Raw genomic sequence first — 23,059 nt, 5'->3', positions numbered from 1 at the left:
ATTGATGATGATACGGTAAAATCCTGTAGTATTGGCCTGGATATTGATGATGATACGGTAAAATCCTGTAGTATTGGCCTGGATATTGATGATGATACGGTAAAATCCTGTAGTATTGGCCTGGATATTGATGATGATACGGTAAAATCCTGTAGTATTGGCCTGGATATTGATGATGATACGGTAAAATCCTGTAGTATTGGCCTGGATATTGATGATACGGTAAAATCCTGTAGTATTGGCCTGGGTATTGATGATACAGTAAAATCCTGTAGTATTGGCCTGGATATTGATGATGATACGGTAAAATCCTGTAGTATTGGCCTGGATATTGATGATGATACGGTAAAATCCTGTAGTATTGGCCTGGATATTGATGATGATACGGTAAAATCCTGTAGTATTGGCCTGGATATTGATGATGATACGGTAAAATCCTGTAGTATTGGCCTGGATATTGATGATACGGTAAAATCCTGTAGTATTGGCCTGGATATTGATGATGATACGGTAAAATCCTGTAGTATTGGCCTGGATATTGATGATGATACGGTAAAATCCTGTAGTATTGGCCTGATATGATGATGATACGGTAAAATCCTGTAGTATTGGCCTGGATATTGATGATGATACGGTAAAATCCTGTAGTATTGGCCTGGATATTGATGATACGGTAAAATCCTAGTATTGGCCTGGTATTGGCCTGGATATTGATGATGATACGGTAAAATCCTGTAGTATTGGCCTGATATTGATGATGATACGGTAAAATCCTGTAGTATTGGCCTGATATTTGATGATACGGTAAAATCCTGTAGTATTGGCCTGATATTGATGATGATACTGGTAAAATCCTGTAGTATTGGATTGATGATACGGTAAAATCCTGTAGTATTGGCCTGATATTGATGATGATACGGTAAAATCCTGTAGTATTGGCCTGGATATTGATGATGATACGGTAAAATCCTGTAGTATTGGCCTGGATATTGATGATGATACGGTAAAATCCTGTAGTATTGGCCTGATATTGATGATGATACGGTAAAATCCTGTAGTATTGGCCTGGATATTTGATGATACGGTAAAATCCTGTAGTATTGGCCTGGATATTGATGATACGGTAAAAAGTATTGGCCTGATATTGATGATGATACGGTAAAATCCTGTAGTATTGGCCTGATATTGATGATGATACGGTAAAATCCTGTAGTATTGGCCTGGATATGATGATGATACGGTAAAATCCTGTAGTATTGGCCTGGATATTGATGATACGGTAAAATCCTGTAGTATTGGCCTGATATTGATATTGATGATGATACGGTAAAATCCTGTAGTATTGGCCTGATATTGATGATACGGTAAAATCCTGAGTACGGTAAAATCCTGTAGTATTGGCCTGGATATTGATGATGATACGGTAAAATCCTGTAGTATTGGCCTGGATATTGATGATGATACGGTAAAATCCTGTAGTATTGGCCTGGATATTGATGATGTAAAATCCTGTAGTATTGGCCTGAATATTGATGATGATACGGTAAAATCCTGTAGTATTGGCCTGGATATTGATGATACGGTAAAATCCTGTAGTATTGGCCTGATATTGATGATGATATGGTAAAATCCTGTAGTATTGGCCTGGATATTGATGATACTGGTAAATCCTGTAGTATTGGCCTGGTATTGGCCTGGATATTGATGATACGGTAAAATCCTGTAGTATTGGCCTGGATATTGATGATGATACGGTAAAATCCTGTAGTATTGGCCTGGATATTGATGATGATACGGTAAAATCCTGTAGTATTGGCCTGGATATTGATGATACGGTAAAATCCTGTAGTATTGGCCTGGATATTGATGATGATACGGTAAAATCCTGTAGTATTGGCCTGGATATTGATGATGATACGGTAAAATCCTGTAGTATTGGCCTGGATATTGATGATGATACGGTAAAATCCTGTAGTATTGGCCTGGATATTGATGATGATGGTAAAACGGTAAAATCCTGTAGTATTGGCCTGGATATTGATATGAACGGTAAAATGTATTGGCCTGATATTGATGATACGGTAAAATCCTGTAGTATTGGCCTGGATATTGATGATACGGTAAAATCCTGTAGTATTGGCCTGGATATTGATGATACGGTAAAATCCTGTAGTATTGGCCTGATATTGATGATACGGTAAAATCCTGTAGTATTGGCCTGATATTGATGATAAGGTAAAAAGTATTGGCCTGATATTGAGTATAAAATGGCCTGATATTGATGATGATGCGGTAAAATCCTGTAGTATTGGCCTGAATATTGATGATGATACGGTAAAATCCTGTGGTATTGGCCTGGATATTGATGATGATACGGTAAAATCCTGTGGTATTGGCCTGGATATTGATGATACGGTAAAATCCTGTAGTATCGGCCTGGATATTGATGATGATACGGTAGAATCCTGTAGTATTGGCCTGGATATTGATGATACGGTAAAATCCTGTAGTATTGGCCTGAATATTGATGATGATATGGTAAAATCCTGTAGTATTGGCCTGGATATTGATGATGATACGGTAAAATCCTGTAGTATTGGCCAGGATATTGATGATGATACGGTAAAATCCTGTAGTATTGGCCTGGATATTGATGATACGGTAAAATCCTGTAGTATTGGCCTGGATATTGATGATACGGTAAAATCCTGTAGTATTGGCCTGGATATTGATGATACGGTAAAATCCAGTAGTATTGGCCTGGATATTGATGATAAGGTAAAATCCTGTAGTATTGGCCTGGATATTGATGATACGGGTAAAATCCTGTAGTATTGGCCTGGATATTGATGATGATGCGGTAAAATCCTGTAGTATTGGCCTGAATATTGATGATGATACGGTAAAATCCTGTAGTATTGGCCTGGATATTGATGATGATACGGTAAAATCCTGTAGTATTGGCCTGGATATTGATGATACGGTAAAATCCTGTAGTATTGGCCTGGATATTGATGATGATACGGTAAAATCCTGTAGTATTGGCCTGGATATTGATGATACGGTAAAATCCTGTAGTATTGGCCTGAATATTGATGATGATATGGTAAAATCCTGTAGTATTGGCCTGGATATTGTTGATGATACGGTAAAATCCAGTAGTATTGGCCTGGATATTGATGATAAGGTAAAATCCTGTAGTATTGGCCTGGATATTGATGATACGGGTAAAATCCTGTAGTATTGGCCTGGATATTGATGATGATGCGGTAAAATCCTGTAGTATTGGCCTGAATATTGATGATGATACGGTAAAATCCTGTGGTATTGGCCTGGATATTGATGATGATACGGTAAAATCCTGTGGTATTGGCCTGGATATTGATGATACGGTAAAATCCTGTAGTATCGGCCTGGATATTGATGATGATACGGTAAAATCCTGTAGTATTGGCCTGGATATTGATGATACGGTAAAATCCTGTAGTATTGGCCTGATATTGATGATGATATGGTAAAATCCTGTAGTATTGGCCTGGATATTGATGATACGGTAAAATCCTGTAGTATTGGCCTGGATATTGATGATGACGGTAAAATCCTGTAGTATTGGCCTGGATATTGATGATGATACGGTAAAATCCTGTAGTATTGGCCTGGATATTGATGATGATACGGTAAAATCCTGTAGTATTGGCCTGGTATGATGATTGATGATACGGTAAAATCCTGTAGTATTGGCCTGAATATTGATGATGATACGGTAAAATCCTGTAGTATTGGCCTGGATATTGATGATGATACGGTAAAATCCTGTAGTATTGGCCTGGATATTTGATGATACGGTAAAATCCTGTAGTATTGGCCTGGATATTGATGATGATACGGTAAAATCCTGTAGTATTGGCCTGGAGTATTGGCCTGAATATTGATGATACGGTAAAATCCTGTAGTATTGGCCTGAATATTGATGATGATATGGTAAAATCCTGTAGTATTGGCCTGGATATTGATGATGATACGGTAAAATCCTGTAGTATTGGCCAGGATATTGATGATGATACGGTAAAATCCTGTAGTATTGGCCTGGATATTGATGATGATACGGTAAAATCCTGTAGTATTGGCCTGAATATTGATGATGATACGGTAAAATCCTGTAGTATTGGCCAGGATATTGATGATGATACGGTAAAATCCTGTAGTATTGGCCTGGATATTGATGATGATACGGTAAAATCCTGTAGTATTGGCCTGAATATTGATGAAGATACGGTAAAATCCTGTAGTATTGGCCTGAATATTGATGAAGATACGGTAAAATCCTGTAGTATTGGCCTGGATATTGATGATACGGTAAAATCCTGTAGTATTGGCCTGGATATTGATGATGATACGGTAAAATCCTGTAGTATTGGCCTGGATATTGATGATACGGTAAAATCCTGTAGTATTGACCTGGATATTGATGTTTATGACAAGACAAAGGTTGCTAATTATTTTAACACAGTTTGAACCACTCTCAGCCTCATCTCTGGTTAAGAAGTTACCCACCTTCTCTGGACACTATGGCCAGTCTTTATTATCAACTTGTACCACATCAAAGGATCACTAATGATTAGTTTCAGCTGTGACAGAGGAGGTGACAGAGGACAACGTTGCCAATCTACTATGTTTGATGAGCACCAACAAATCTGCAAGATTCATAAAGGATAGTGCTCGTGTCACTGCAAAAACTATAACGCATATTATAAACCTTTCTATTAGCAGTGGTCAATTTCCCAAGGATCTCAAAACAGCCTGGTTTCACTCCACAAGAAGAGCAGTAAAACAAATGTAGGAAACTACAGGCCTGTGTCAAACCTCAGAACCTCATCCAAAGTTGAGAGATGAGTTTGTAATCAACTTGAGGGATACCTTCTGGAGAACAGTCTTTCTATGAACTCCAGTCTGGCTCTGTGAACTCCAGTCTGGCTCTGTGAACTCCAGTCTGGCTCTGTGAACTCCAGTCTGGCTCTGTGAACTCCAGTCTGGCTCTGTGAACTCCAGTCTGGCTCTGTGAACTCCAGTCTGGCTCTGTGAACTCCAGTCTGGCTCTGTGAACTCCAGTCTGGCTCTGTGAACTCCAGTCTGGCTCTATAAACTCCAGTCTGGCTCTGTGAACTCCAGTCTGGCTCTGTGAACTCCAGTCAGGCTTTAGAACAGCTCATTTCAATTACGTTATACACCTTTTTGACCACATTAAGCAGGAAAGTGAGGAGGGGAACTATACAGGTATGGTCATTTGAGGCAGAAAGCTTTTGACACTGTAGACCATGATATTCTCGCGATGAAACTGAAACGGATGGGTCTAAATGACGAGGCAGTGAATTGGTTTAGGTCTTATCTGACCAACAGAACACAAGTATGTAATGTTGGTGATGTCAGAGGTCAAAGAAATATCCTGTGGAGTACCACAGGGATCCATTTTAGAGTTTAAACGTATTGGGCGTGTATGTAAACTCCTGACTTCAACTGTAACCCCACCCACTTTGCCAAAGCACTGCCCCCACACCACTAGAGGGACATCAACAGACCACCAACTTCCTACCCTGAGACAAGGTGATTATAGCCCACAAAGATCTCCACCGCATGAAAGAGCCCCAGTAAGCCAGTGACTCAGCCCCTGTAATAGGGTTAGAGGCAGAGAATCCCAGTGGAGAGAGGGGAACCGGCCAGGCAGAGACAGCAAGGGCGGTTCGTTGCTCCAGAGCCTTTCCGTTCACCTTCCCACTCCTGGGCCAGACTACACTCAATCATATGACCCACTGAAGAGATGAGTCTTCAGTAAAGACTTAAAGGTTGAGACCGAGTCTGCGTCTCTCACATGGGTAGGCAGACCATTCCATAAAAATGGAGCTCTATAGGAGAAAGCCCTGCCTTCAGCTGTTTGCTTAGAAATTCTAGGGACAATTAGGAGGCCTGCGTCTTGTTAGCATAGCGTACGTGTAGATATGTACGGCAGGACCAAATCAGAGAGATAGGTAGGAGCAAGCCCATGTAATGCTTTGTAGGTTAGCAGTAAAACCTTGGAAATCAGCCCTTGCCTTGACAGGAAGCCAGTGTAGGGAGGCTAGCACTGGAGTAATATGATCACATTGTTTGGTTCTAGTCAAGATTCTAGCAGCCGTGTTTATCACTAACTGAAGTTTATTTATTGCTTTTTCCGGGTAGCCGGAAAGTAGAGCATTGCAGTAGTCGAATCTAGAAGTGACAAAAGCATTATTTTTTTAAAGTTTCAGATTTGTTCAATTTTTACAAAAAAAGTTTAACATTTTTTAAAAAGCTGCCCTTGAAATATTGATATATTCATCAAAAGAGAGATCAGGGTCCAGAGTAACGCAGCTTCAGTTGTATTTGAGATGACTAAAACAATCCAAGATTATCAGATTCAACAGCGGGTCTCAGTTTTGTCCAATTTAAAAAAGAAACATTTGCCACCATCCACTTCCTTATGTCTGAAACACAGGTTTCCATGGAGGGCAATTTTGGGGCTTCACCATGTTTCATCAAAATGTACAGCTGTGTGTCCTCTGCATAGCAGTGAAAGTTGACATTGTGTTTCCGAATGACATCACCAAGAGGTAGAATATATAGTGAAAACAATAGTGGTCCTAAAACTGGACCTTGAGGAACACCGAAACTTACCATTGATTTGTCAGAGGACAAACCATCCACAGAGATGAAGTGTTATGTCCAACAGATAAGATATAAACCAACTTGGGTTTCTAATCTCTCCAAAAGAATGTGGTGATCGATGGTGTCAAAAGCAGCACAGCTGCAGAGTCGCCATTAAAAGGTAATTAATTCACTGTCACGTGTGCAGTGCTATGATGGGTAAAAAAAAACCAGAGAAACATTTTGTACACTTTCTTCTGGAAGGAAAAAACAAATTGAAAGAAATTAAAGGTTCAATATAGGCCAATCTTTTTAATAAAAAATCAAAAAGATTCTGGGTCAAGTCTGTTTCAAGAGTGGTTCTCTTTTCCTCTCTTGGGGAATGCTGCTTTTCAGTTAGCTTTGAAACAGTATAAAAAAATACATATTTGATTGTTCTCATTCTCAATTAAGTTGGAAAAATAGGATGGAGCAGCAGTGAGGGCTCTTCGATACGGCACGGTAATGTCTTTCCAAGCTAGTCGGAAGACTTCCTGTATGTTGGAACGCCAGTTCCCTTCCAATTTTCTGGAAGCTTCAGGACTCTGGTATTTTCTGTATAAAAGGGAACAAATTTCTTGTGACAAATGTTTAGGGGTGCTACTACATCTAGGTTATTGCACAAGGTAACATTTAGATCCTCAAGTGGTGACAATTTTTGTACTCAACCATCCTTGGGTAGGTGAAGGGAGTCTGGACAACCTAAAGATCTGAATCTTTGGGTAGGTGAAGGGAGTCTGGACAACCTAAAGATCTGAATCTTTGGGTAGGTGAAGGGAGTCTGGACAACCTAAAGATCTGAATCTTTGGGTAGGTGAAGGGAGTCTGGACAACCTAAAGATCTGAATCTTTGGGTAGGTGAAGGGAGTCTGGACAACCTAAAGATCTGAATCCTTGGGTAGGTGAAGGGAGTCTGGACAACCTAAAGATCTGAATCTTTGGGTTGTCGGAGAATTCATGGCACAGCTTTTAAACTCCTTGGTTGGGGTCTGAGCAGATTATTTGTTGCAATTGCAAAAGTAATAAAATGGTGGTCCAATAGTCCAGGATTATGAGGAAAAACATTAAGATCCACAATATTTATTCCACGGGACTAAACTATATCCAGGGTGTGACTGTGGCAGTGAGTAGGTAAGGAGACACGTTGGACAAAACCCACTGAGTTGTTGATGGCTCCTAAAGCCTTTTGGAGTGGGTCTGTGGACTTTTCCATGCAAATATTGAAGTCACCAAACATTTGACTACAAGGTCCGATAGGAATTCAGGGAACTCGGAGGAACTCTAGTGTGTGATCTCTGTAGTGAGTTCTTAGTAGTACGTGGTCTGCGTAGAATGTGATCTTTGTAGTGAGTTCTTAGTAGTACGTGGTCTGCGTAGAATGTGATCTCTGTAGTGAGTTCTTAGTAGTACGTGGTCTGCGTAGAATGTGATCTCTGTAGTGAGTTCTTAGTAGTACGTGGTCTGCGTAGAATGTGATCTCTGTAGTTGTGTGATCTACACTACAGGTCAAGGGTTTTAGAACACCTACTCATTCAAGCGTTTTAGAACACCTACTCATTCAAGCGTTTTAGAACACCTACTCATTCAAGGGTTTTAGAACACCTACTCATTCAAGCGTTTTAGAACACCTACTCATTCAAGCGTTTTAGAACACCTACTCAGTCAAGGGTTTTAGAACACCTACTCATTCAAGCGTTTTAGAACACCTACTCAGTCAAGGGTTTTAGAACACCTACTCATTCAAGGGTTTTAGAACACCTACTCAGTCAAGCGTTTTAGAACACCTACTCATTCAAGCGTTTTAGAACACCTACTCAGTCAAGGGTTTTAGAACACCTACTCATTCAAGCGTTTTAGAACACCTACTCAGTCAAGGGTTTTAGAACACCTACTCAGTCAAGGGTTTTTTCTTAATTTGTACAATTTTCTACATTGCAGAATAATAGTGAAGACATCAACACTACGAAATAACACATGGATCTCCGGAGTGCTTGCCATCGAAGGATAAGAAGAACCACATTGAGCTTGACAGAGATCCTTCGAGACAATCTTTATTGTGGATCAAAATACTGTCTTTTACAACACTTTAAAGCCCTTTAACAGACAGGGTTATTTTATTCTGGAATACTGCGTAACAAAGCTAAAGAGCAGGGGGTTAGAACATTTAGCAGGAACACAAGACAACATTTGTTCTTTATGCATTTTGCTCATCTCTCCATCCAACACTTTCCTCATGTTCACTGCTAGTAATATTACAGCTATTACCGTGACACTTTTTATTCAATACTAGTATCTGGACATCACTTTCACACTAGAGTTAATCATACTACTAGTGACATGGACATCACACTATAATTAGTAATACTTTAGTCAATATGTTGTAAGACACCGTTCTAACTGGGTCAGTCGCTGCAGTGGTGCTCGTCGCACCTCTAAAACAAGTGTGAAGTTATAGGAGCCGGCTACTCTAGCATCGCTAACAGTTATTAACATGTCATAAACCCTATACTAACAGTTTAACCTATAAGCCCTTTCATTATTGTTATGGTTAAGATGAGCTAACACCAAGCCACAGTAGCAGCAGCTTAACTGACAAGGTATCCCACTTTCCCTTAAACATTTTAGAATTAGCATTATGAACACACTGGACTAGCATTAGGCTATTCTCATACCAATATACTATGCTCTGCTAGGCTAACCCCTATACCAATACACTATGCTACCATACACTAGGCTATCACTAGCCCACAGCTAAACACTGCGTGGGGAAAGGAAGGTACATGTTGCTAAGCTATTTTACAGTAATAAAAAGGTGCATGTTTCCCCTCTCTATGACTACGGTACTAATGATTATGATAGGTGAGGGGAGATGACAGGTGAGGGGAGGGGAGATGACAGGTGAGGGGAAGGGGGATGATAGTGATGGGGGATGATAGTGATGGGGGATGATAGTGATGGGGGATGATAGTGATGGGGGAAGAGGAATGAAGAAGAATATTCAGTGTTTATGCATTATTGTTTGGGTTATGGTGAATGAGTTTAGAAAGTTGTAATCTCTGATTGCTATGAAGACAAAAGGGCTAGTTTGGAGGGTTCTGATTCGTCATTGGCCTCTAGACAGTAATGGAGTTGAATCTGATTGGTCTAGACAGTGATGTGGTAGGGGCTGCCAGGGATGTGTTGTTCTCCCCACTTCACTACCAGGATGTACTCTCCCTTCTCCTTGAGCTGGTAGCTGATGTTATAGACACGGTTCCCAAGGTGCTTCACCAGTACCTCCTCACAGGGAACCCTGGGCCCGTCCACACCCACCAACAGCATGTTACGACCTGGAGGGAGGACAGTGTTAATACACACAGTAACCTGAGAGCTAGAGAGGGTCAGATACCACAGACTAAACACACCTGCTTTGCTGCAGTCGACGCTGAAGTTGTTCTTCTGGCCGATAAAGCCCTTTGATAGGCCGAGACCCTTGGCTGTCACACAGCTGGCGTCCGATTGGCTGGGAGCTCCCTGGTGGGAAGAGCTAACCTGGCGAGTCACGGGGTCGACCATGACACTGGACGTCTCGTGGTTACTATGGCTACTGACCAGCTTGGAGCCTGGAGGAGAAAGACAGAGGTTAAGAGTGTCGACTGAGGCCTGACATCTCCATTGTTCGTGTACAGCAATGTGTCCAGGTCCCTCACCAGTGATCTTGGCCTTGAAGGGGGATCCTACGATGTGGTAAGGTCCTCCGTATCTGATGGAGATTAAGTAGTTTCCTGGAGCCATGGGGGTGTAGGTCACCTTGTAACCCTCCGGACACTCAACACAGTCCATCTTCACCTTGGAGGGGCCGTCGATGGTCACCGCCAGGGCCCCAGGGCCCGCCTTACTGGTGTTAACCACGAACTCACAGGCTGTACCTGCAGAGGGGGTTAGAAATTACTACAGATGAGAACACATCTCACACCACAACACATTAGAGCCAGGAGTAAAATCATTTGAGCTTTGCTTTAGTATGCCTGGAGTGCCAGACAGGCAGGTTGTCATTTTGAGACTTATATTGGCTTATTGAGCTAAGCTCAAACAGGCACAGATAAATGAGTTGAAACCCAGGTCTGCAACACGCTCTTCCTGAATCGTACCAGTGGTTCCTCCCTCTAATCCAGCTCCGTATGCGGTCACCATGCCTGGGTCTCCAGCCTGTCCCGTCTCCCCCACCCTGATCTTGAAGGGACTGCCGGGGATGTGGCTGCCGTTGAACTTTACATCGATCAGATACAGACCGTTCTCTCTGGGAATGAATCGGACAGCATACTTATCTAGAGAGAGAGATTTTGCTGTTTAGTAGTGTAACGTAGTAGTAGTAGTAGTGTAATGTAGTATTATTGTGTAGTAGTATTGTGTAGTAGTAGTAGTATTGTGTAGTAGTAGTAGTATTGTGTAGTAGTAGTAGTATTGTGTAGTAGTAGTATTGTGTAGTAGTAGTATTGTGTAGTAGTAGTATTATTGTTGTTGTGTCGCAGTGACTAGTAAAAATCTGTCGTTCAGCACCCGGGGGAACAGTGGGCAGCCCAGCACCCTGGGGGGGGGCAGTGGGCAGCCCAGCACCCTGGGGGGGCAGTCCAGCACCCTGGGGGCGTGGGCAGCCCAGCACCCTGGGGGCGTGGGCAGCCCAGCGCCCTGGGGGGGGGACAGTGGGCAGCCCAGCACCCTGGGGGCGTGGGCAGCCCAGCGCCCGGGGGAACAGTGGGCAGCCCAGCGCCCTGGGGGGACAGTGGGCAGCCCAGCACCCTGGGGGGGGCGTGGGCAGCCCAGCGCCCTGGGGGGACAGTGGGCAGCCCAGCGCCCGGGGGGACAGTGGGTTAAGACGTGGATGTTGATTAAGGCAGCCCCCCCGCACCGCTCTGGTTCAGAGGGGTTGGGTTAAATGAGGAAGACACATTTCAGTTGGACAACTGACTAGGTATCCCCCTGTCCCTAGTAATAGTATCATGCAGTATTATTTTGTAGTAGTATTAGTTACCTTGGTCTAGCTCAGTAACAGTGTAGTATAGTAAAGTATTGTGTAGTATTGTGTGGTAGTAGTTACCTTGGTCTAGCTCAGTAACACAGTATAGTGTAGTATTGTGTGGTAGTAGTTACCTTGGTCTAGCTCAGTAACACAGTATAGTGTAGTATTGTGTGGTAGTCGTTACCTTGGTCTAGCTCAGTAACACAGTATAGTGTAGTATTGTGTGGTAGTAGTTACCTTGGTCTAGCTCAGTAACACAGTATAGTGTAGTATTGTGTGGTAGTAGTTACCTTGGTCTAGCTCAGTAACACAGTATAGTGTAGTATTGTGTGGTAGTAGTTACCTTGGTCTAGCTCAGTAACACAGTATAGTGTAGTATTGTGTGGTAGTCGTTACCTTGGTCTAGCTCAGTAACACAGTATAGTGTAGTATTGTGTGGTAGTAGTTACCTTGGTCTAGCTCAGTAACACAGCAGCCCTCCAGGGCTCCAGAGGGGCTGTGGACTTTAGCGTCAATCTGTCCCTTCGCTCCATTCAGGCTCACAGCAAAGGATGCTGGGTGATTGACCTTCAACCCGGACTCCTGCTCAGATATATAACTCACAACTCAACACCACAACTACGCACGTCAATCTGTCAACACCAACACATGCTCAACATAATAATGCAATAGAATACAACTTAAACTTACCTGCAGGCAGCTAACAGGGGTAAAGAGGAGAGTCAGAGGTGAAGAACAGGACAGAAGAGTGTGTGTGTGTGTGTGTGTGTGTGTGTGTGTGTGTGTGTGTGACAGACAGAAACTGGCCCATTGCATCCTCTTTAACCCTTTAGTGCCTGGTGGATGATGGGAAGGGAGAAGGAGGAAGGGGACTGTTGGGAGCCTTTAGAACGAGGCACGAGAAACACACAGTCCTTTAGTTTCCCACAAACCCTTGCACTTCCCAACAACACAGCAGCAGCAGCACGACCTGACCTCTAACCCTACTCTGATGTTCAGCAATTGCTGTACCTATACACACACACACACACCATCCTGTAAATGCTAGCCACACAATATCCCCCCACAGGCTGCTGCTGCTGCATTGTGGGTAGTGTAGTCCTGGGTGTGTGCGTGTGTGTCTCCGAGCCTCACCTGAAGACTGGCAACAGTGAGTCGTCTGGCGTCATCAGAGGGCGACGCCACGGGAACCACGAAGGGACTGTCAGGGATGTGCTCCTCATTGAAACGGATAGACACCTCATAGTCTCCTGCAACACACGTGTAACAGGCATCACTGACTCACTGTGTAGCTTCCTTCCACAAGTCCTTACCAGTCCTCAATGGCAGATCCTCCGCCTCAAACACAGGGGACTGTCTGCTTGACAACATCTTAGCAAATTAGGCTATAGAAAACGTTTCTCAAGCTGGGAAGTGAGCTTATGAAGTGAACTTTGTTACACACACACACACACTGAGTAAGAAACACACAAACCTCTTCTTAATAAGAATGCTAACGTTGATGATAATGCTTGTAATGAGGACGAGCATCACCAGGCTCTTGGTGGTTAGATAGTCGTTACCATTCTCAACACACCTGACTCCTGGACCATGTAGGATACTCCACTGGATCCGTCCTTGCGGTCCTCGAAGGTGATCTCTGCTTTACTGGGCCCCTCCACTGCAATGCTGAGACCCCCTGCACCCGCCTCCCGCGTCCAGATACTGAACTCAGCTACACACACACGGATCAACACACACAATGTCAATGTGTGATCCTCACAGTATAGTAACCAACACACACACACACACACACACACACACACACACGTGTACATACCTGGTACTCCAGCCTCTGCCCTCTCCAGCCCGGGCCCCCCAGCGCGGACCTTGTGGGCTCCTCCTTCTCCCAGGGGCCCCACTGTGAACTGGAAGGGGCTGCCGGGTACGTGCACGCCCGCATACTTCACACACACTGTGTGCACGCCGGTCTCCGTGGGAACAAAGCGGATGCAGTAGGTGTTGTTCTCTCCCTCCATGATGTCAGCCTCCTGGACCTGACCAGACGGACTGGTCACCTGGGCAACCATGTCTGCTATGCTGATCTCTGTTAAGACACACACAGGGTTAACAGCCTCCTGGACCTGACCAGATGGACTGGTCACCTGGGCCACCATGTCTACTGATCTGATCAGCATCTCCTGGATGGTAGGAGAATGTACCTGGGATCTTGAGGCTGAGGTCACACTGGCTGCCCACGTTAGCAACAGACGCTGCCCTCTTCTTCCTGGTGATGCTCTCCTTCATCCTCCCTTCTCCTGTCACCTTCACCGTAAAAGCACTCCCTACAAACACATTTTTAAAACAATATTTATTATATTATAATTATTTTTTTTTAAATCAATCGAGGATGTCGGGAAATGAGTACCTGGTACGTGTTGGTCGGCGAACTTTATGTTGATGATGTAGTTTCCTGGTTCAGTAGGGCAGTAGGTGACCTTACAGGTGCCATCCTCCTGGTCCTCAGTGTTAATGTCCACCTTACTGGGGCCCTCGATGGACAGACTCAGACCCCCATAGCCTACACACAGACACAGTGTTAATGTCCACCTTACTGGGGCCCTCGATGGACAGACTCAGACCCCCATTGCCTACACACAGACACAGTGTTAATGTCCACCTTACTGGGGCCCTCGATGGACAGACTCAGACCCCCATTGCCTACACACAGACACAGTGTTAATGTCCACCTTACTGGGGCCCTCGATGGACAGACTCAGACCCCCATAGCCTACACACCGACCTGCTTCACAGACCCTCACCGACCTGCTACACAGACCCTCACCGACCTGCTACACAGACCCTCACCGACCTGCTTCACAGACCCTCACCGACCTGCTTCACAGACCCTCACCGACCTGCTTCACAGACCCTCACCGACCTGCTTCACAGACCCTCACCGACCTGCTTCACAGACCCTCACCGACCTGCTTCACAGACCCTCACCGACCTGCTTCACAGACCCTCACCGACCTGCTTCACAGACCCTCACCGACCTGCTTCACAGACCCTCACCGACCTGCTTCACAGACCCTCACCGACCTGCTTCACAGACCCTCACCGACCTGCTTCACAGACCCTCACCGACCTGCTTCACAGACCCTCACCGACCTGCTTCACAGACCCTCACCGACCTGCTTCACAGACCCTCACCGACCTGCTTCACAGACCTGCTTCACAGACCCTCACTGACCTGCTTCACAGACCCTCACTGACCTGCTTCACAGACCCTCACTGACCTGCTTCACCTGAACCTCCTCAGACCCTCACTGACCTGCTTCGCGCGTGTCGATGATGAACTCAGCAGGTTCAAAGGTTTTGGCCTCACTGAGGCCCTGGCCAGTCACTCGCACCCGACTGGCGTCACCAATCTCCGATTGGCTGATCATCACGGCGATGGGGCTGCTGGGAATATGGCGTCCGTTCTTCTTGATGTTCACCAGGTGTTCCCCGATCTCCTTGGGAACAAACGAGATGCCTGACGGACAATGACAGGTTAGAGGAGCTTCTGAGAATCATAAACGGTCTGTAGACTACAATGATTGGTAACTTTGGTTCTACCCTCGGCTAACATTTAGAAACGATAGTAGAGAGTCCGTTTCTGCTCAACACTGACCAACATGTCCATTGCGGAGCATCTTGAGGTGGCAGGGTTCCTCTCGGCCGGAGGGCGTGGTCAGAGAGGCTGTCAGCTGACTCAGGTCCAGCTCGCCAATGTCCAATGGGATGTCAGCAGCAGAGCCCACCTTCAGATGAGACATCCTCATAGAGTCATCACCTAGGAGACAGAACATTATGGGATGTCAGCAGCAGAGCCCACCTTCAGATGGGACATCCTCAGAGTAATCACCAAGGAGACAGGGAGAGGGTCCATTGTTTTTCACTAAAGTCACCCTTTTTCACATTAACATTACCCGTGATGTGGGCTGAGAAGGAGAGGTGTGTGTTACCTGTGATGTGGGCTGAGAAGGGGAGGTGTGTGTTACCTGTGATGTGGTCTGAGAAGGAGAGGTGTGTGTTACCTGTGATGTGGTCTGAGAAGGAGAGGTGTGTGTTACCTGTGATGTGGTCTGAGAAGGGGAGGTGTGTGTTACCTGTGATGTGGTCTGAGAAGGAGAGGTGTGTGTTACCTGTGATGTGGTCTGAGAAGGAGAGGTGTGTGTTACCTGTGATGTGGGCTGAGAAGGAGCTGTGTGTTACCTGTGATGTGGGCTGAGAAGGGGCTGTGTGTGTTACCTGTGATGTGGTCTGAGAAGGAGAGGTGTGTGTTACCTGTGATGTGGGCTGAGAAGGGGCTGTGTGTGTTACCTGTGATGTGGGCTGAGAAGGAGCTGTGTGTGTTACCTGTGATGTGGGCTGAGAAGGGGCTGTGTGTGTTACCTGTGATGTGGGCTGAGAAGGGGCTGCCAGGGATGTGTTTGTCATTGTATTTGACGAGGATGCTGTAGTCCCCAGGTAGGACAGGCAGGTAGGACACAGAGCATGTTCCATCCTGGTTATCCACACAGCTGATGTCAGCTTTAGAAGGACCCTCGATGGCCAGAGACAGACCACCTACACAGGAGAGAGCGAGAGGTTATAAAATACATCCTAATATGGACCCAGTTTGCCCTCAGAACAGCCTCAATTCATCAGGGACTCTAAGGTGTTGAAAAAGTGTCCCGGCCCATTTTGACTCCAATAATTCCCACGGTTGTATCAAGTTGGCTGGTGAAACATTGATACACACAGGAAACTGTTGACCAACTGAAACCGATGCGCCTGGCACCTGCTACCATACCCCAGTTGAACCCCAAGCCTGGCACCTGCTACCATACCCCAGTTGAACCCCCAGCCTGGCACCCGCTACCACCAGTCAGTATCTGGTGTGGACCAGAAAACCAGTCAGTATCTGGTGTGGACCAGAAAACCAGTCAGTATCTGGTGTGGACCAGAAAACCAGTCAGTATCTGGTGTGGACCAGAAAACCAGTCAGTATCTGGTGTGGACCAGAAAACCAGTCAGTATCTGGTGTGGACCAGAAAACCAGTCAGTATCTGGTGTGGACCAGAAAACCAGTCAGTATCTGGTGTGGACCAGAAAACCAGTCAGTATCTGGTGTGGATCAGAAAACCAGGTGTGGACCAGAAAACCAGTCAGTATCTGGTGTGGACCAGAAAACCAGTCAGTATCTGGTGTGGACCAGAAAACCAGTCAGTATCTGGTGTGGACCAGAAAACCAGTCAGTATCTGGTGTGGACCAGAAAACCAGTCAGTATCTGGTGTGGACCAGAAAACCAGTCAGTATCTGGTGTGGATCAGAAAACCAGTCAGTATCTGGTGTGGATCAGAAAACCAGTCAGTATCTGGTGTGGATCAGAAAACCAGTCAGTATCTGGTGTGGATCAGAAAACCAGTCAGTATCTGGTGTGGATCAGAAAACCAGTCAGTATCTGGTGTGGATCAGAAAACCAGTCAGTATCTGGTGTGGATCAGAAAACCAGTCAGTATCTGGTGTGGATCAGAAAACCAGTCAGTATCTGGTGTGGATCAGAAAACCAGTCAGTATCTGGTGTGGATCAGAAAACCAGTCAGTATCTGGTGTGGATCAGAAAACCAGTCAGTATCTGGTGTGGATCAGAAAACCAGTCAGTATCTGGTGTGGATCAGAAAACCAGTCAGTATCTGGTGTGGATCAGAAAACCAGTCAGTATCTGGTGTGGATCAGAAAACCAGTCAGTATCTGGTGTGGATCAGAAAACCAGTCAGTATCTGGTGGGACCATTTGCCTTATGCATTATGACACATCTCCTTCACATAGTTGATCAGGCTGTTGCCTGTGGAATGTTGTCCCACTCCTCTTCAAGGGCTGTGTGAAGTAGCTGGATATTTGGCGGGAACTGGAACACGCTGTCATACACGTCGATCCAGAGCATCCCAAACATGCTCAACAGGTGACATTGAAAAACTGGGACATGTTCAGCATCCAGGAATTGTGTCCAGATCCTAACGACATGGGGCCGTGCATTATCATGCTGAAACATGATGGCGGTGGACGAATGGCACGACAAAGGGCCTCAAGATCTCACGGTTTCCCTGCATTCAAATTGCCATTGATAAAATGCAATGATGTTCCTTGTCCGTAGTTTATGCCTGCCCCATACCATAACCCCACCATGGGGCACACTGTTCACAACATTGACATTAGCAATACACGTGGTCTGCGGTTGTGAGGCCGTACTGCCAAATTCTCTAAAACGGATGTTGGAGGTGGCTTATGGTAGAGATATGAACATTAAATTCTCTGGCAACAGCCATGGTTGGTTGACATTCCTGCAGTCAGCATGTCAATTGCCCGCTCCCTCAAAACATCTGTGGCAAAACTGCACATATTAGAGTGGCCTTTTATTGTCCCCAGCACAAGGTGCACCTGTGTAATGAGCAGGCTGTTTAATCAGCTTCTTGATTTGCCACACCTGTCAGGTGGATGGATTATCTAAGCGAAGGAGGAATGCTCACTAACAGGGATGTAAACAAATGTGAGAGGAACTAGGTTTGTGTGTGTATGGGACATTTCTGGGATCTTTTATTTCAGCTCATAAAACATGGGACCAACACTTTACCTGTTGTGTTTATAGTGTTGTTCAGTCTAGATCATTATGATGGATTTATAATTCAACTACTAATTGTCCTACCCTCTCCTGCGTCCTTGGTGTTGACGGTGAACATGGCAGGCTTGTTGACGGTCCCGTGGATCAGGCCCGGTCCGTATGCACTGACCTTCCCACTGTTCACATAGTCCACATAGAACTGGAGTGGACTACCTGTTACAGAGAGAGAGGAGAGAGGAGAGAGAGAGAACAGAGGGAGGGAGGAGAGAGAGAGAACAGAGGGAGGGAGGAGAGAGAGAGAACAGAGGGAGAGGAGGAGAGAGAGAGAACAGAGGGAGGGGAGAGAGAGAGAGAACAGAGGGAGGGGAGAGAGAGAGAGAACAGAGGGAGGGGGAGAGAGAGAGAGAAGAGAGGGAGGGAGACAGAGGGGAGGGAGAGAAGAGAACAGAGGAGGGAGAGAGAGAGAACAGAGGGAGGGGGAGAGAGAGAGAACAGAGGGAGGGGGAGAGAGAGAGAACAGAGGGGAGGGGGAGAGAGAGAGAACAGAGGGAGGGGAGAGAGAGAGAGAACAGAGGGAGGGGAGAGAGAGAGAGAGAGAACAGAGGGAGGGGGAGAGAGAGAGAGAACAGAGGGAGGGGAGAGAGAGAGAGAACAGAGGAGGGGGAGAGAGAGAGAGAGAACAGAGGGAGGGAGAGAGGAGGAGAGAGAGAGAACAGAGGGAGGGAGGGAGAGAGAGAGAGAACAGAGGGAGGGGGAGAGAGAGAGAGAACAGAGGGAGGGGGAGAGAGAGAGAGAACAGAGGGAGGGGGAGAGAGAGAGAACAGAGGGAGGGGGAGAGAGAGAGAGAACAGAGGGAGGGGGAGAGAGAGAGAGAACAGAGGGAGGGGGAGAGAGAGAGAGAAGAGAGGGAGGGGGAGAGAGAGAGAGAAGAGAGGGAGGGGAGAGAGAGAGAGAAGAGAGGGAGGGGGAGAGAGAGAGAACAGAGGGAGGGGAGAGAGAGAGAGAACAGAGGGAGGGGGAGAGAGAGAGAGAACAGAGGGAGGGGAGAGAGAGAGAAGAACAGAGGGAGGAGGAGAGAGAGAGAGAACAGAGGGAGGGAGAGAGAGAGAGAACAGAGGGAGGAGAGAGAGAGAGAGAACAGAGGGAGGGGGAGAGAGAGAGAGAACAGAGAGGGAGGGGAGAGAGGGAGAGAGAACAGAGGGAGGGGGAGAGAGAGAGAACAGAGGGAGGGGGAGAGAGAGAGAACAGAGGGAGGGGAGGAGAGAGAGAACAGAGGGAGGGGGAGAGAGAGAGAACAGAGGGAGGGGGGAGAGAGAGAGAACAGAGGGAGGGGGAGAGAGAGAGAACAGAGGGGGGGAGAGAGAGAGAACAGAGGGAGGGGGAGAGAGAGAGAACAGAGGGAGGGAGAGAGAGAGAACAGAGGGAGGGGGAGAGAGAGAACAGAGGGAGGGGGAGAGAGAGAACAGAGGAGGGGAGAGAGAGAACAGAGGGAGGGGAGAGAGAGAGAACAGAGGGAGGGGGGAGAGAGAACAGAACAGAGGGAACAGAGGGAGAGAGAGAGAGAGAACAGAGAGGGGGAGGGGAGAGAGAGAGAGAGAACAGAGGGAGAGAGAGAGAGAGAACAGAGGGAGGGGGGAGAGAGAGAGAACAGAGGGAGGGGGGAGAGAGAGAGAACAGAGGGAGGGGGGAGAGAGAGAGAACAGAGGGAGGGGGGAGAGAGAGAGAACAGAGGGAGGGGGGAGAGAGAGAGAACAGAGGGAGGGGGAGAGAGAGAGAACAGAGGGAGGGGGAGAGAGAGAGAACAGAGGGAGGGGGAGAGAGAGAGAACAGAGGGAGGGGGAGAGAGAGAGAACAGAGGGAGGGGGGAGAGAGAGAGAACAGAGGGGGGGGGAGAGAGAGAGAACAGAGGGGGGGAGAGAGAGAGAACAGAGGGAGGGGGAGAGAGAGAGAACAGAGGGAGGGAGAGAGAGAGAACAGAGGGAGAGAGAGAGAGAGAACAGAGGAGAGAGAGAGAGAACAGAGGGAGAGAGAGAGAGAGAGAGAGAACAGAGGGAGAGAGAGAGAGAACAGAGGGAGGGAGAGAGAGAACAGAGGGAGGGAGAGAGAGAACAGAGGGAGGGAGAGAGAGAACAGAGGGAGGGAGAGAGAGAACAGAGGGAGGGAGAGAGAGAACAGAGGGAGGGAGAGAGAGAACAGAGGGAGGGAGAGAGAGAACAGAGGGAGGGAGAGAGAGAACAGAGGGAGGGGGAGAGAGAGAGAACAGAGGGAGGGGGGAGAGAGAGAGAACAGAGGGAGGGGAGAGAGAGAGAGAACAGAGGGAGGGGAGGGAGAGAGAGAACAGAGGGAGGGAGGGAGAGAGAGAACAGTGGGAGGGGAGGAGAGAGAGAACAGAGGGAGGGGGGGAGAGAGAGAACAGAGGGAGGGGGGAGTCAGCACATCCAGAAGTGACCGATACTATGAATACTCACAGGAGAGGTTCTTGGCCAGTCAACAGTCCTAAATATTCTGAAATAATCCAGAAATATAGACTAGAAAGTGGTATAATTGACTCAAACATATTTAGCTTTCTAAATGAAGATGCATGTGACTGTTTATCAGAGTTAGGTGGTCATTCGTACCAGGTGTGTGTAGTGTGTGTTGTTCGTACCAGGTGTGTGTGTGTGTGTAGTGTGTGTTGTTCGTACCAGGGGTGTGTGTGTAGTGTGTGTTGTTCGTACCAGGGGTGTGTGTGTGTAGTGTGTGTTGTTCGTACCAGGGGTGTGTGTGTAGTGTGTGTTGTTCGTACCAGGGGTGTGTGTGTAGTGTGTGTTGTTCGTACCAGGGGTGTGTGTGTGTAGTGTGTGTTGTTCGTACCAGGTGTGTGTGTGTAGTGTGTGTTGTTCGTACCAGGGATGTGTGTAGTGTGTGTGTATAGTGTGTGTTGTTCGTACCAGGGGTGTGTGTGTGTGTAGTGTGTGTTGTTCGTACCAGGGGTGTGTGTGTGTGTGTGTATAGTGTGTGTTGTTCGTACCAGGGTGTGTGTGTGTAGTGTGTGTTGTTCGTACCAGGGGTGTGTGTGTGTGTGTGTGTAGTGTGTGTTGTTCGTACCAGGGGTGTGTGTGTGTGTAGTGTGTGTTGTTCGTACCAGGGATGGATGTGTGTGTGTAGTGTGTGTTGTTCGTACCAGGGATGTGTGTGTGTGTGTGTGTAGTGTGTGTGTTCGTACCAGGGATGTGTGTAGTGTGTGTGTGTGTGTGTAGTGTGTGTTCGTACCAGGGATGTGTGTAGTGTGTGTGTGTGTGTAGTGTGTGTGTTCGTACCAGGGGTGTGTGTAGTGTGTGTTGTTCGTACCAGGGATGTGTGTAGTGTGTGTTGTTCGTACCAGGGATGTGTGTAGTGTGTGTGTGTAGTGTGTGTGTTCGTACCAGGGGTGTGTGTAGTGTGTGTTGTTCGTACCAGGGATGTGTGTAGTGTGTGTGTGTAGTGTGTGTGTTCGTACCAGGGGTGTGTGTAGTGTGTTGTTCGTACCAGGGATGTGTAGTGTGTGTGTGTGTGTGTGTGTGTGTGTGTGTAGTGTGTGTGTTCGTACCAGGGGTGTGTGTAGTGTGTGTTGTTCGTACCAGGGGTGTGTGTGTAGTGTGTGTGTAGTGTGTGTGTGTGTGTGTAGTGTGTGTGTTCGTACCAGGGATGTGTGTGTAGTGTGTGTGTTCGTACCAGGGGTGTGTGTAGTGTGTGTGTGTAGTGTGTGTGTTCGTACCAGGGGTGTGTGTAGTGTGTTGTCGTACCTTATTGTCTGGATGTGTGTGTGTGTGTGTGTGTGTGTGTGTGTGTAGTGTGTGTTGTTCGTACTCCCAGGTGTGTGTGTAGTGTGTGAGTATGTGTGTGTGTGTGTGTAGTGTGTGTGTTCGTACCAGGGTGTGTGTGTAGTGTGTGTGTAGTGTGTGTGTTCGTACCAGGGGTGTGTGTAGTGTGTTGTTCGTACCAGGGATGTGTAGTGTGTGTGTGTGTGTAGTGTGTGTGTAGTGTGTGTGTAGTGTGTGTGTGTGTGTGTAGTGTGTGTGTTCGTACCAGGGTGTGTGTGTAGTGTGTTGTTCGTACCAGGGTGTGTGTAGTGAGTGTTGTTCGTACCAGGGGTGTGTGTGTAGTGTGTTGTGAGGGACCAGGGGTGTGTGTGTAGTGTGTTGTTCAGGATACCAGGGGGTGTGTGTGTAGTGTGTTGTTCGTACCAGGGGGTGTGTGTAGTGTGTTGTTCGTATGTTGAGGGGGTGAGGGTAGTGTGTTGTTCAGCACCAGGGGTGTGTGTGTAGTGTGTTGTTATTGGATACAGAGGTGGTTCAGGGTGTGTGTGTAGTGTGTTGTTCGTACCAGGGGTGTGTGTGTAGTGTGTTGTTCGTACCAGGGGTGTGTGTGTAGTGTGTTGTTCGTACCAGGGGTGTGTGTAGTGTGTTGTTCGTACCAGGGGTGTGTGTGTAGTGTGTTGTTCGTACCAGGGGTGTGTGTGTAGTGTGTTGTTCGTACCAGGGGTGTGTGTGTAGTGTGTTGTTCGTACCAGGGGTGTGTGTGTAGTGTGTTGTTCGTACCAGGGGTGTGTAGTGTGTGTTGTTCGTACCAGGGGTGTGTGTAGTGTGTGTTGTCTGGACCAGGGTGTGTGTGTAGTGTGTGTGTTCAGTACCAGGGTGTGTGTAGTGTGTGTTGTTCGTACCAGGGGTGTGTGTAGTGTGTGTTGTTCGTACCAGGATGTGTGTAGTGTGTGTGT

The 23,059-nt window shown here is 46.8% G+C and overlaps 2 protein-coding genes and 1 long non-coding RNA gene across 8 annotated transcripts in view; 2 read left to right on the top strand and 1 right to left on the bottom strand.

Moving 5' to 3' along the window:
* Positions 1–8,731: 8,731 nt before the first annotated feature.
* Positions 8,732–23,059, bottom strand: part of flna (filamin A, alpha (actin binding protein 280)) — a 94,658-nt gene continuing 80,330 nt past the window's right edge. For both annotated transcript variants that reach the window (XM_052481203.1, XM_052481202.1), the window contains 14 exons: positions 18,409–18,537; positions 16,115–16,288; positions 15,351–15,512; positions 15,009–15,212; positions 14,103–14,255; positions 13,897–14,019; positions 13,515–13,781; positions 13,272–13,409; positions 12,830–12,945; positions 12,145–12,277; positions 10,827–11,003; positions 10,386–10,604; positions 10,101–10,298; positions 8,732–10,025 (listed from right to left, as the gene is read on the bottom strand). In XM_052481203.1, the coding sequence (XP_052337163.1) occupies positions 9,841–10,025; positions 10,101–10,298; positions 10,386–10,604; positions 10,827–11,003; positions 12,145–12,277; positions 12,830–12,945; positions 13,272–13,409; positions 13,515–13,781; positions 13,897–14,019; positions 14,103–14,255; positions 15,009–15,212; positions 15,351–15,512; positions 16,115–16,288; positions 18,409–18,537 (2,378 nt within the window). In that variant the 3' untranslated portion in view covers positions 8,732–9,840. The remainder of the gene's footprint in view (positions 10,026–10,100; positions 10,299–10,385; positions 10,605–10,826; positions 11,004–12,144; positions 12,278–12,829; positions 12,946–13,271; positions 13,410–13,514; positions 13,782–13,896; positions 14,020–14,102; positions 14,256–15,008; positions 15,213–15,350; positions 15,513–16,114; positions 16,289–18,408; positions 18,538–23,059) is intronic.
* On the top strand, positions 16,307–18,400 carry LOC127912311 (uncharacterized). 3 transcript variants are annotated; one of them, XM_052481205.1, is made up of 2 exons: positions 16,307–16,744; positions 16,851–18,400. In XM_052481205.1, the coding sequence occupies exons 1-2, from the start codon at positions 16,490–16,492 to the stop codon at positions 17,514–17,516; spliced, it is 921 nt and encodes a 306-aa protein (XP_052337165.1). In that variant the 5' UTR covers positions 16,307–16,489; the 3' UTR covers positions 17,517–18,400. The 3 variants fall into 3 exon arrangements, with proteins under 3 accessions (XP_052337165.1, XP_052337164.1, XP_052337166.1); XM_052481204.1 differs by having other exon boundaries at positions 16,307–16,773; XM_052481206.1 differs by having other exon boundaries at positions 16,307–16,850; positions 17,015–18,400.
* Positions 20,753–22,936, top strand: LOC127912313 (uncharacterized). Of its 3 annotated transcripts, XR_008081771.1 has the most exons (5): positions 20,753–21,081; positions 21,113–21,304; positions 21,732–21,861; positions 21,896–21,992; positions 22,887–22,936. It is a non-coding gene; the product is annotated as an uncharacterized LOC127912313 (long non-coding RNA). The 3 variants fall into 3 exon arrangements; XR_008081772.1 differs by lacking the exons at positions 21,896–21,992; positions 22,887–22,936 and adding an exon at positions 22,179–22,218; XR_008081770.1 differs by lacking the exon at positions 22,887–22,936 and having other exon boundaries at positions 21,896–22,017.

The sequence above is a fragment of the Oncorhynchus keta genome, chromosome 27 (assembly GCF_023373465.1).
Source record: "Oncorhynchus keta strain PuntledgeMale-10-30-2019 chromosome 27, Oket_V2, whole genome shotgun sequence".
NCBI classification, from domain to species: domain Eukaryota; kingdom Metazoa; phylum Chordata; class Actinopteri; order Salmoniformes; family Salmonidae; genus Oncorhynchus; species Oncorhynchus keta.
The sequence above is the reverse complement of the archived record's forward strand: the minus strand, read 5'-3'. Positions and strand labels throughout refer to the sequence as shown.